The following is a 13342-nucleotide window of genomic DNA, read 5'->3' on the forward strand; positions in this document are numbered from 1 at the left end:
TTATACGCAGCTTCCAACTGTGGGGTCCTTTTTTATTACATTGTGCCCTACTCTCCCTGCCCCCTCCAGCTCCTAGTCACCCTCTATTCCATGAAGTCATTACCAGCTACTTGTGTATAGTTTATTATCTGCTTGCACCATCACTGGTAATTTTGCCTGACAATTATTTAGATGGGATCTTGTTATATAGCTGTTTCTTGTATATTGGTCTTGTTGAGGGACCTTCTATAATAAGCTTCCTGAGCACAGGAATGCTGCCTCCCATGTCTTCTGATTATTCTCAGCACCTAGTACAGTGCTGTGCATAAATATTACTAAAAAATATTCATTGAAAAAATGAATAAATACATTTTATTTTAATATTTTCAACTTTAGCAAAAAACCAAGCAGTTTATATGTATGAATTGATAGACACATGCACACCCACAGGCACAATTGGAATGTTATGAGCTGGGAGTGACATGAGCAAGATGGCAGAATAAGAGGTCTCCACCCTGTGTTCCCTTTCACAGAAACAAATATTTGGCAGCCATCTATAGACAAAAGTGGGAATATCTGTGGTGCAAGTAGGAGGTTTCAAAATCCCGGTGGAGCCCGAGACCAAGGACAGCACTTTGAGAAGGCAGGCACACTCCCTGGTGGCAGACTCACTGACTATAATCCCAGTTGCAAGCTGAAAACTGCCCAATCTCTCTTGGATTCAACTCCAGCCCTGCTTGTCCATGTTTCTGCCACTAGCCCCTTCTGCCATTGGACCCAGGAGAAACCATGCCCATCTGTGTCCTGGTAACATGCCCACTGACCTCAGACCTGACTGCTACTGCTGAAGCAATCCTGTGACCTGGCTCCAGTCCCACTCTACTACAGTATAAAGGCAGTCCTTGCTGCCAAGGGACCAGCCAAGTGACCCAACAGGAGCATGCTCAGGGACCCAGCAGAAATCACACCCATCCTTGCCCCTGAGGCTTGCCAACTTCAGACCCAGCAACAGCCACAAAACCCAGCTCCAGCCCTGCCCAACCATAATTCTGTAAGTCAAGGGAAGCAGCAAGAGAGGGTATTTATCTGACAAAAACAATCTGTAAAGACTGGAAAGCTGTTTGCTTTTCTAAATACACAGACACCAATGCAAGGCTGCACAAATCATGAAGAGTCAGGCAAACATGATAACACCAAAGGAAGCTAATAGAGCTCCAGTAACTGACCTTAAAGAAATGGAGATCCATAAACTGCTTGACAAAGAATTCAAAATAATTGTCTTAAAGTAGATCAATGAGGTATAAGAGAACACAGACAACTAAATAAAACCAGGAAAACAATACATACACAAAATGGGAATTTTAACAAAAAAGTAGGAAACTTAAAAAAGAATCAAACATAAATCTTGGAACTAAAAAATAAAATGACTGAACTGAAAAATTTAATAGGAACTTTCAACAGCATGATCAATCATGCAGGAGAAAGAATCAACAAACTTGAAAACAAGTCATTTGAAATTATCCAGTTACAGGAATAAAAAGAAAAAAGAATGAAAAAGAGTAAGAAAGCCTATGTGACTTATGGGATATCATTAAAAAAAAATCAATATACTCACTACTGGAGTCCCAGAAGGAGCAGAGAACAAGGACAGAAAGATTAAAGAAACAGTGACAGAAAACTTCCCAAATCAGAGGAGGAAAATAAACATCCAGTCCACAATTCCCAAAGAACCCCAAATATGTTGAACATCAAAAGGTCTAAAATAAAACACATTGTAATCAAATTCTCAAAAGTCAAACACAAAAGAGAATATTAAAATCAGCAAAAGAAAAATGACTCATCACATACCAGAGAACCCCCAGAAGACTTACAGTGGATTTCTCAATAGAAATATTACAGCCTAGGAGAGAGTGGGATGATATATTCAAAACAGCAAAATAAAAACATGCCAACCAAAAATTCTATACTTGGCAAAGCTGTCCTTCAAAAATGAGGGAAAGATAAAGATTTTCGAAGACAAACAAAAGCTGGGAGAATTAAGCACCACTAGACCGGACCTGCCTTACAAGAAAAACTAAAAGCAGCTCTTTAAGTTAAAATGAAAGGACACTAATTAGCACATGAAAACAAAAGTATAAAATTCACTAGTGAAGGTAAATATGTAGTCAAATTCAGAAGACTCTAATCCTGTTTCTTAGTTCATTCTGGCTGCTGTGACAAAAATACTATAGATTGGGTAGCTTATAAACAGCAGATATTTATTTCTCACAGTTCTGGAGGCTGGAAAATTCAAGATTGAGGCACTGGTATATTCATCTCTTGTGAGGATCCACTTCATCATAGACAGTTGTCTTCTTACTGTAACATCACACAGCAGAAGGGATGAGAGAGCTCTCTCTGACCTCCTTTATAAGGGCACTAATCTCATTCATGAGGATTCTGCCCTCATGATCTAATCATCTCTCAAAGGCCCCATCTCCTGATAGTATCACCTTAAGGGTCAGGATTTTAACGTATGAATTTTGGGGGACACATAGCTTCAGGCCATAGCATACTATGATGGTAGTATATAAGTCATGTTTAACTGTAGTATAAAAGTTAAAAAAGACAAAAGTATTAAAAAGAGCTATAATTACGCTCTTTTGTTAATGTATACACAGTATGAAAATATGTAAATTGTGACATCGCTAACAAAATGTAGAGGTAAGAGAAAAAAGTGTATAGTTTTTATATGTGACTGAAGTAAAAAGTTCTTAGTTTAAATTGACTATTTAACTATAAGATATCTCAGTAAGCCTCATGGTAACCACAAAAGAAAAACACTGTGGTAGATACACAAAAGAGAAAGCAATCAATGCATACCACTACAAAAAAAAAAATCATAAAATCACGAAGGAAGACAATAGAAGAGGAAGAAAGGAAAAAAAGAATGATGAAACAGTCAGAAAACAGTTACCAAAATGGCAATAGTAAATCTTTAGCTATTAATTACTTTTAATGTAAAGGGATGAAATTTTCCAATAAAAAAAATAGAGTAGCTAAATGGATTAAAAAAACCCAAGTACGACTATATGCTGCCTATAAGAGATTCACTTTAGCTTTAAGGGCACACATAGACCGAAGGTGAAAAGATATTCCATGCAAATGGTAGCCAGAAAAGAGCAGGCATGACTATACCTCTATCAGACAAAATAGATTTGAACTCAAAAACTATAATAAGAGACAAAGAAGGTCATTATATAATGATAAAGGGGATAATTCACCAAGAGGATATAACAATCATAAATATATATGCACCCAAATTAGAGGACCTAAATATGTAACACAAATATTGACAGAACTTAAGTGAAAAATATGTAACGATCCAATAACAGTAGGGGACTTCAATACCTCACTTTCAACAATGAATAGATCATTCAGACAGAAATGTTTAAGGAAACAGTAAAGTTGAACAACACTCTAGACCAAATAGTCTATATATCTAATATGTCCACCCAATGGACGCATAGAGAGCATTCTATCCTATAGCATCAGAATACACATTCTTCTCAAAAGAACATGGAACATTCTCCAGGATAGGTCATACGTCAGGTCACAAAACAAGTCTTAACAAATTTAAGAAAACTGAAATTATATCAAGTATATTTTCTGACCACAACGGTGTGAAACTAGAAATCAATAACAGGATGAAAACTGGAAAATTCACAAATAAATGGAAATTAAGCAACACGTTCCTGAATAAACAATGAGTCAGAGAAGAAATCAAAAGGGAAGTCAGAAAATATCTTAAGAGAAACAAATGTGGAAACATAGCATGCTAAAACTTATGAAACATAGTAAAAGCAATTCTAAGTGGGGAGTTAATAGCAATAAATGCCTACATTAAGAACACAAGAATGCTTTCAAGTAAACAACCTTGCTTTATAAGTGAAGGATTTAGAAAAAGAAGCCCAAAGTTAGCAGAAGGAAGGAAATAATAAAGATTAGAGCAGAAATAATCAAATAGAGAATTAAAAAAACAATAGAAAAGATCAAAACTAAGAGTTGGTTTTTTGAAAAGACAAACAAAATTATCAAACCTTTGCTAGATTAAGAAAAACAGAGAGAAGACTCAAATAAAATCGGAAATGAAAGAAGAGCCATTACAACTAATACCAGAGAAATATAAACAATCAAGGATACTACTATGAATATGATACACCAACAAACGGAATAACCTAAAAGAAATGAATAAATTTCTAGAAGCATACAACCTACCAATTCTGAGTCATGAAAAAACAGAAAATCTGAACAGACCGATAACAAGTAAGAAGATCAAATCGTTAAAAGAATCCCCCCACCGCCCCAAAAAAAGAGAGAAGCCCAGGACCAGATGGTTTTCCTGCTGAATTCTACCAGACATTTCAAGAAGAATTAACTCCACACTTCTCAAACTCTTGCAAAAAATTGAAGAGGAGAGAACACTTCCAAACAAACTTTATGAGGTCAGCCAAACAAGTACACTACAAGAAAACAAAATTACAGGCCAATATCCCTGATGAGCATAGATACAAAAATCCTACGGGGCCAGCCTGGTGGCACAGCAGTTAAGTTCACACGTTCTACTTCAGCGGGCCGGGGTTCACCGGTTCGGATCTCAGGTGCGGACATGGCACTGCTTGTCAAGTCATGCTGTGGCAGGCATCCTACATATAAAGTAAAGGAAGATGGGTGTGGATGTTAGCTCAGGGCCAGTCTTCCTCAGCAAAAAGAGGAGGATTGGCAGCAGATGTTAGCTCAGGGCTAATCTTCCTCAAAAAAAAATCCTAAAACAAAATACTAACAAACTGAATTCAACAGTATATTAAAAAGATCATACACAAGACCAAGTGGGATTTCTCCCTAGGATGCAAGGATGACCCAACATATGCAAGTCAATAAATGTGATATGCTGCGTTAACAGAATGAAAGATAAAAATCACATGATCATCTCAATAGATGCATAAGTAGCATTTGACAAAATTCAATGAGATTTCATGATAAAAACTCTCAACAAATTAGTTATAGAAGGAAATTATCTTAATATAGTAAAGGCCATACATGAGAAGCCACAAATAACATCACACTCAATGGTGAAAAGCTGAAAGCTTTTCCTTTAAGATCATAAACAAGACAAGGACACACTCTAGCCACTTCTATTCAACATAGTGCTGGTAGTCCCAGCCAGAGTAATTATGCAAGAAAAAGAAATAAAATACATTCAAATCAGAAATTAAGAAGTAAAATTATCTCTGTTTGCAGACTGTCTGATCTTTCATAGAGGAAATCCTAAAGATTACGACAAAAAAACTGTTAGAACTAACAAATTCAGTAAAGTTTCAGGATACGAAATCAATTTTCAAAAATGAGTTGCATTTCTGTACACTACAATAAACTATTTGAAAAAGAAATCAGGAAAACAATCCCACTTACAATAGCATCAACAAAAATAAAATATTTGGGAATAAATTTAACCAAGGAAGTGAACAATCTTTATACAGAATACTATAAAACATTGTTGAAAGAAATTGAAGAAGAGACAAGTAAATGGAAAGAGATCCCATGTTCACGGTTTGGAAGAATTAATATTGTTAAGATGTCCATATTACACAAAGAAATCTACAGATTCAATGCAATCCCTATCAAAATTCCAACGGCATTCTTCACAGAAATAGGAAAAATATCTAATATTCATTTGGAGCCACAAAAGACTCTGAAAAGCCAAAGCCATCTTGAACAAGAAGAACAAAACTGGAGGCATGACACTTTCTGATTTCAAACTATGCTACAACACAATAGTAATTAAAACTGGTCTAAAAACAGACATATATGGGGCTGGCCCCACGACCCAGTGGTTAAGTTTGCACACTCCACCTCAGCAAACCAGAGTTTCACGAATTTGGATCCTGGGCACACACATGGTACCGCTCATGCTGAGGAGGCATCCCACATAGCACAACCAGAAGGACCTACAGCTAGAATATACAGCTATGTACTGGGGGGCTTTGGGGAGAAGAAGAAGAAAAAAAAAAACGAAGATTGGCAACAGATGTTAGCTCAGGTGCAAATCTTTAAAAAAACAAAACAAAACAAAACAGAGCAGACATATAGACCAATGGAACAGAATAGAGAACACAGAAATAAATTCATACATTTACAGTTAATGATCTTCAACAAGGATGCCAAGAACACACAATGGGGAAAGGATAGTCTCTTCCATGTATGGTGCTGGGAAAACTAAACATCCACCGGAAGAAAAATAAAATTAGACCCTTACGTCTTATTGTGTTCAATAATCAAAGCAAAATAGATTAATGACTTAAATATAAGACCTGAAACTGTAAAACTACTGGAAGAAAACATAGGTAAAAAGCTTCTTGGCATTGGTTTGGGATATGATTTTTTGGATATGACTCCAAAAGCACAGGCAACAAAAGAAAAATAGACAAATGGGATTGCATCAAAATAAAAATCTTCTGCCCAGCAAAGGAAACAATCAACAGTGTGAAGAAGTAGCCTACAGAATGGGAGAAAATATTTGCAAACCACATATCTGATAAGGAGTTAATATCTAAAATGTATAAGGAACTCTAACAAATTAACAGCAAGAAACAAATAACCTGATGAGAAAACAGTTAAGTATCCAAGTAGATGTTCTCAATAGAAGACACACAAATGGCCAACAAGTATATGAAAAGATGCTCAACATCGCTGATCATTAGGGAAATGCAAATCAAAACCACAATGAGATACCATCTCACGCCTGTTGGAATGGCTGTTATCAAAAAGACAAAAGATAGCAAGTGCTGGTAAGAATGTGGAGAAAAGGAAACCCTTGTACACTGTTGGTGGGAATGTAAATTGGTATAGCCATTATGAAAAACTGTATGGACGTTCCTTAAAAAATTAAAAATAAAACTACCATATAATCCAGCAATCCCACTTGTGGGTATATGTCCAAAGGAATTGAAATCAGGATCTTGAAGAGATACCTGCACTCCCATATTCATCACAGCATTATTCACAATAACCAGGATATGGAAACAACCTAAATGTCTATTGATAGATGAATGGATAAAGAAAATTTGGAATATATACGCACTGGAGTATTATTCAGCCTTAAAAAAGAAGAAAATTCTACCATTTGCAACACATTGGATGGACCTTGAGGACGTTATGCTAAGTGAAATAAGTCAGACAGAGAAAGACAAATACTGTGTGATATCACTTACATGTGGAATTTTAAAATGTTGAACTCACAGAACCAGAGAATAAAATAGTGTTTGCCAGGTGGTGGTGGATGGGGGAACTAGGGATGTGTTGCTCAAAGGAAACACACTTTCAGTTATAAGATGAATAAATTCTGGAGATACAATGTACAGCATAGTGACTATAGTTAGTAATAACGTGTACTTGAAATTTCCTGACAGAGTAGATCCTGAGTGTTCTCACCACACACGCACACAAAAGGTAACTATGTGAAGTGGTAGAAATATTAATTAGATTGATTGTGGTAATTATTTAATAATATATGTATATCAAAACATCATCTTGTACATCTTAAATATGTGCAATTTTTGTTTGTAAATTATACCTCAATAAACCTGAGGTGGCAAAGAAAGAACGTCACAGCCTTAGGTTTTCCCTTGCTTTGCTCACTTCCTCCTCTTTGTCCCCATCCTCCCCTCCCCCTCCCTGCGTTCTTTATCTGCCAGTCACTGCTGTGGTTTGCATTTGTGTGCAGAAGGAGACATGTTTCATGTTAGAAACCTTGCCCTCCCATTCCTGACACTAGGATCTGGGCTTGTCATAAAAGGTATAAATGTATCTCCTTTGCAGAGAGAAAATAAGATCTTCTCTGAATAAGACAATATGAACAAGCAAACATAATACATTTTTTGGACTTCATGAAGTAATACTTGTTGTAGAAAAAGATCGAATAAACCCTTAACAATGTGGTCACTGTGGTTTCTTTCTTTGTAAGGCTGATGTTTTATTCTAGCTTTGACCACTCCTTCAACCTCAAGGGAGGAATCCCTGAGCTATACGGTGAAGCCCAAGAATATAATCTCCCCAGGCAGGAAAGAACCCCTGAGCCCCGAGAAAGGGCCAGGGTTGTGGTGGAGAGAGAGGCTCTCCCTACCCCACCCAGAGCCCATGTTGAGCCATTCTACTCACCCAGGACCAGCAGTGACACCCAAAGCAGCATGAAGACCTGGCCTGCCCAGGGCTGGGACCAAAAGAGAGATTTTCTCAGGTTTGGTCTTACAGTGGTACACTGTCACACCAGCCCCAAGGAGCACATCTGAGAAATTGCTTTTTCAAAAAGCAGGATGCCTTTAGTGAACTAGAAAGAAGGAAGTGGAAGTACCCATTTTTAACTACTAATCAAAGTTTCCTGGCCTATGATCAAAGTAAGAAAATATATGTTAGAGTTTTTAAAAAATGCATACCCTTGACCCTGCATTTCTATTGCTGGGAAGTGACCTTAAGGAAAGTGTATGAAGACAGCTCTAAAAGAATGTTTATTGTAGCATCATTCATTAATTCCAGAATGCTGGGAGGAACATAAAAGATCATAAATATGGGACTGTTTAAGAATATTCTGATACATCTTTACAATGATGTGAAATGCAGTCGTTAAGAATGAGGTAGACCTGCACATGTAGGAAGGCGAGACCACCCTGATTAATGTGAAGAGAAAAAAGTGATAGCAGATAGGTATTTGTACTATTATCCCATTGTGACAGATGTAAGAAATAGAATATATGTGTATATAAACTGATATAAGTATCCTTTTGTTTCCCTGGAAAGCATACCTAAAATAGTGGTTACATTTGGAGAACTATGGATGGGAAGGAGATATTTTATGTCTTTCTATACACTGTTTGCCTTTTAAAAAAATTACTATGTAAATATATTGCTTTTATAACTCTTTTTTTTCCTGAGGAAGATTAGCCCCTAGCTAATATCTGTGCCAATATTCCTCCACCTTATATGTGGGTTACCATCACAGCTTGGCTGACGAGTGGTGTAGGTCCACACCTGGGATCTGAACCTGCCAATCTGGACTACCAAAGCAGAGTGCACAGAACTTAACGACTACGTCGTGGGGCCAGCCCAAACTTTTTAAGTCATGTTTCCACTTTGGCATACTGATCAACCAAGATCCTTAAGACATTACCTGCCGTGAAGAATGCAGTTTCTTCCTTTCAAATAATTTTTGGTACCCTTTCTTTCTGGTCCCATGCCTTGGTCTTCTCAAGGGAACATTTAACTTCATATCTACAAGTCCACATCACATTATGTATATTATGTTACATCTGACCTACTGCAGTCCAAGACAAAAAAAGCATATAAAGGTAAATAGAGATTAATCCATCTCAATCCAGCAAGAGGACCTCAAGGGGAGCAAGGAGCCTTTACATGCTTTTGGAACTAATATGAATAGTGCTGTTACAAATATCCTTGTATATGTCTCTGGGTGCACATGTGCACAAATTTCTATTGGGCGTATACCTGGGAGTAGAATTTCTGGCTTATGAGGTTTGCAAACATTCAGTTTAGAAGGTACTACTAAATTATTTTCCAAAGTGGTCGTGTGAACTCACATCCCACCAACCAGTGTGTGAGAGTCCTCATTGCTCTAAAATCCTTGCTGCCAGTGGTACTATAGTCTTATAAATTTTAGCCATTCTGCCAGAATTATCTCAACATGGTTTTAAGTTTCACGGCCTTGGTGAATTATGCAATTGAGCATCTTTTCATATTTTAATTGGTGATTTAGATATTCTTTATGTGAAATGTCTGCTCAAATCTTTCCCCATTTTTCTATTGGTTTTCAATCTTTCTCGTTTGTTTTGCAGTTATTTTAAACCTGTGGCTACGGATCCTTTTTTTGGTATATGTGTATGTATCTCCGATATGTCTTCCCCTCATCTGTGGCTTACCTTTTTGCTCTTTGATAATGCCTTTTGGTGAACAACCATCCTAACTTTGATGTAGTCCAATTTATCAATCTTTTCCTTTATGGTCAGGGCTTTTTCCATCCTTTCTAAGGAATTTTGTCTACATCCAGCTCATAAAGACATTCTCATAAGTTATTTTCTAGAAATTTTATTTATTTTACCTTTATTTTATATCTGTAATATGATCGGAATTGATTTTTATGTATAATATAAGGGTTTATATTCACTTTTTTTAAAAAACTTACAATTACAGTTTTATTATAAAGGATACAAGTGAGCAGCCAGATGAAGAGGTACACAGGGCAAGGTCTGAAAGAATCCCAAGTGCAGGACCATCTGTCCCCATGGAGTTGGGGGTTATATTCACTTTTAATGTACATATCAATAGCCAACTCACCCAGTTCTAATATTTATTGAAAATTCATTCTTTTTACAGTACAGTGCAATTTCACCTTTGTCATAAAACAAAAAGTCATGTGGATCTGCTTCTAGAAATTCTTTTCTGTTCCAATAGTCTATATTTGTCTATCTTCATGCCAAGACCACACTGTCCTAATTATTGCTGCTTTGTAATAAGTCTTTGTAGCTTTCTTGTAGAAGTTACATCTTTGTTAAGTTTATTCCTAGGTATTTGATATATTTTTGATGCTATTATAAGCGACATCATTAAAACTTTTTTTTCTCAATGTTTATTGTTGGTATATACCTACTACTTTTTTCCTGATTTTCTATCAATTACTGAGATAATTATGTTAAAATTTCCCATGATAATTGGGAATTTGTCTATTTCTTCTCTCATGTCCATTTTTTACTTTTTAATTTTGAAGATAATTTATAAGGTACATATACATTTATAATTCCTGGTGGTTTGACACAGCTTAGTGTTATTACATATCTCTCTTTATCTCTGTATGATTCTTACTTAAGAGCCAAATTCTGGAGTCTCATCTACGTTGGTACCTGATTTAGATGATTGGATGCTAGTCTTTAAATCCGAATTTGATACTGTGACTGGATGAGTCTTTGGGGGTCTCTCGGCGTGGTGGGTTTATTTTTCATATAAGAGGTATGTGAATATTTATGGCCAGAGGTTGGATTGACTGTCTCCTAAGATGGCCACCAACAATTCTTCTCATACCTGTATGTGCATGCTGCTCTTCCCACCAAGAAATTACATCTATATCTTTTACCCTTGAATCCAGCTGGCCTTGTGACTTGCTTGCTTTGACCCATAGAATGTGGCGGAAGTAAAACTCTGCAAATTTTGAGCATGACCACAAGAGGCCTGCCAATGTTTGTTTTTGTTATCTTGGAGTCCTGAACTACCATGTAAGAAGTGCAACTAGCCTATTGGAGAGAGTCCCAGCCAGCCCCAGCTATTCCAGCACTCCAAATAAGGCACCAGACATGTGAATTAAGCCATCTTGAATATTTCCTTCCCAGGTGCATTCTTTAGTGAATGCAGCTGCATAAGGGACCCCTGGCTGACACAGATGCCCAGTTGAGCACGTACAACCCATAAAATTGTTGTTGTTTGCAGCCACAAGGCTTGGGGATGATTTGTTATACAGCAATAAATAACTGAGATGGGCTTATCATACCACCCTTAGGAATGTTATTTCTATCATAATAATTCATTTATCCCTAATAATACTTTTGTCTTAAAGTTTCTTTTTCTCGTTTGATCAAGCTTATTAATTATGTCATTAAAATCTGCATCCTTACTAATTTAATTCTACCTCAGCTTTGATTTCTTTTATGGCATAGCTTCTACTTTTTATGCATGTATATTTTAATGTTACCTTATTTTTTCCCATTTTTATAATGTTTTATTTCTCTTGACTACTATTTATTAGCTAGTACTATGTGGCACACATTTATTGCTCACTGAATAGCCATATGCTCCACATTTCCCAGCTCCCATATAGTAGAGGAGCACATAACTAGACGTGCCCAATAGGCTATGAATGAAAGTGGTATATGTTATTTCCAGGCTGAAATATGCAAGAGTAGTTGTGCAGTGTCCATTCATCACCTCCTTTGCCTCAGAGACCAAATAGCCCATGTGTTCCAGATAGTGCAGAAGCCTCTGTCAGCTTCACCATTTTGGGTTTCTGAGTACCTGAAACAGAGTCTGCTCCCAACTTACGTTGAACATGTAACTTGAATTAAAAATAAACTTTTATGTGTTGAGTCACTCAATTTTTGGAATTTTGTTACCACGGCGTAAACTATCATCTCCTGACTGAAACATATTACCAGAACAATTTTAAATTACCATGCTTTTTTCCAGCCTCACAGGAAATTATTTTAATATTCTTCATTAAATATCAATCTGACATTTGGTGTGAGATATATAATTGTTATCATGTTGAGGAAGGCTCTTTTTATTTTTTGCATGCTCCAGGGCCATTTAAATAGCTTTGGAATTATCCATTCTTTGAAAGTTAAGAAAATTTAGCTCTGAAACTATTTTGTATTGATGTGTTTTATAAGGTTGTTCCTTGGCAACTGTCTAAATTTCTACTATGATAATTTACCTGCTCAGATATTCTTTCTTATCCCAGGACAATTCTAGTTTTTATTTCCTGGTGTTTGTCTCTTTATTTCAAAATAATCAGCTCTTGAATTTAATTATACTTCTTTTTCTTGATTTCTAATTTATAAATTTCTGCTTTTCTTAGATGCATTTTTGTTTTTCTAAATTCTTAAATTGAATGTTTATTTTCATTTTTTCCTATTTAGTAATATGAATGTTAAGGGTTACGAATTTTCTTCTGAGCTTTAGCCACATTCTATAAGTTCCGATAAAGTCTTTTCGCTGTAACTTGTCCTACATAGTTTATAATTTCAGTTTTGGTTTCCTTTTTGAAACAGGAGTTTTTAAAGAGTTTTCAAATATCTAGGTGGTAGATTTTTCTTTTTCTATTTTTGCTATCAGTAGTGACGTTTTATTACACATTTCATTTTAGACCAAGACTATGATATGCATATATTCTACTTTCAAGAATTTATTGAGATTTTTCTCTGTGACTTAATATGGTCTTTTGTTGTTTCTGTTAAGAAGTCCATGGACCTTTGAAAAGGAGGTGTATTCTTTATCTTCAGGATAAAAGGTTTTACATATATTTATTCTAGTCAGCTTATTAAATATGTTAAGTAGATTTTCTATACTCTCATGTAATACTCTTTTTTGTCAATTTATAAATTGTAAAATTAAATGATCTGATGTATGGAAATTCATAACCAATCTTTGTTGCAGATTATACTCTTTATCATTATATAGTGCCCTTTTTTGGTCTGATGTAATACATTTTTTTTTGGTTTGAATTAGATTTGTTTGATATTAGTGTCATGATTCCTGTTCTTGTTTGTAT

The 13342-nt window shown here is 35.9% G+C and overlaps 1 protein-coding gene across 8 annotated transcripts in view; it reads right to left on the reverse strand.

Annotated features, from left to right (window-relative positions):
* Positions 1-8322, reverse strand: part of FCRL5 (Fc receptor like 5) — a 40462-nt gene extending 32140 nt beyond the window's left edge. For 7 of the 8 annotated variants that reach the window (XM_070497180.1, XM_070497179.1, XM_070497176.1 and 4 more), the window contains exon 1: positions 8176-8322. In XM_070497180.1, coding sequence (XP_070353281.1) covers positions 8176-8206 — 31 coding nt within the window. In that variant the 5' untranslated portion in view covers positions 8207-8322. Of the gene's footprint in view, positions 1-2248; positions 2338-8175 lie in introns of all 8 variants that reach the window. The other variant, XM_070497177.1, reaches the window with a different exon arrangement.
* Between the last annotated feature and the right edge of the window lie 5020 nt (positions 8323-13342).

This window comes from Equus asinus, chromosome 25 (genome assembly GCF_041296235.1).
Source record: "Equus asinus isolate D_3611 breed Donkey chromosome 25, EquAss-T2T_v2, whole genome shotgun sequence".
Lineage (NCBI taxonomy): Eukaryota > Metazoa > Chordata > Mammalia > Perissodactyla > Equidae > Equus > Equus asinus.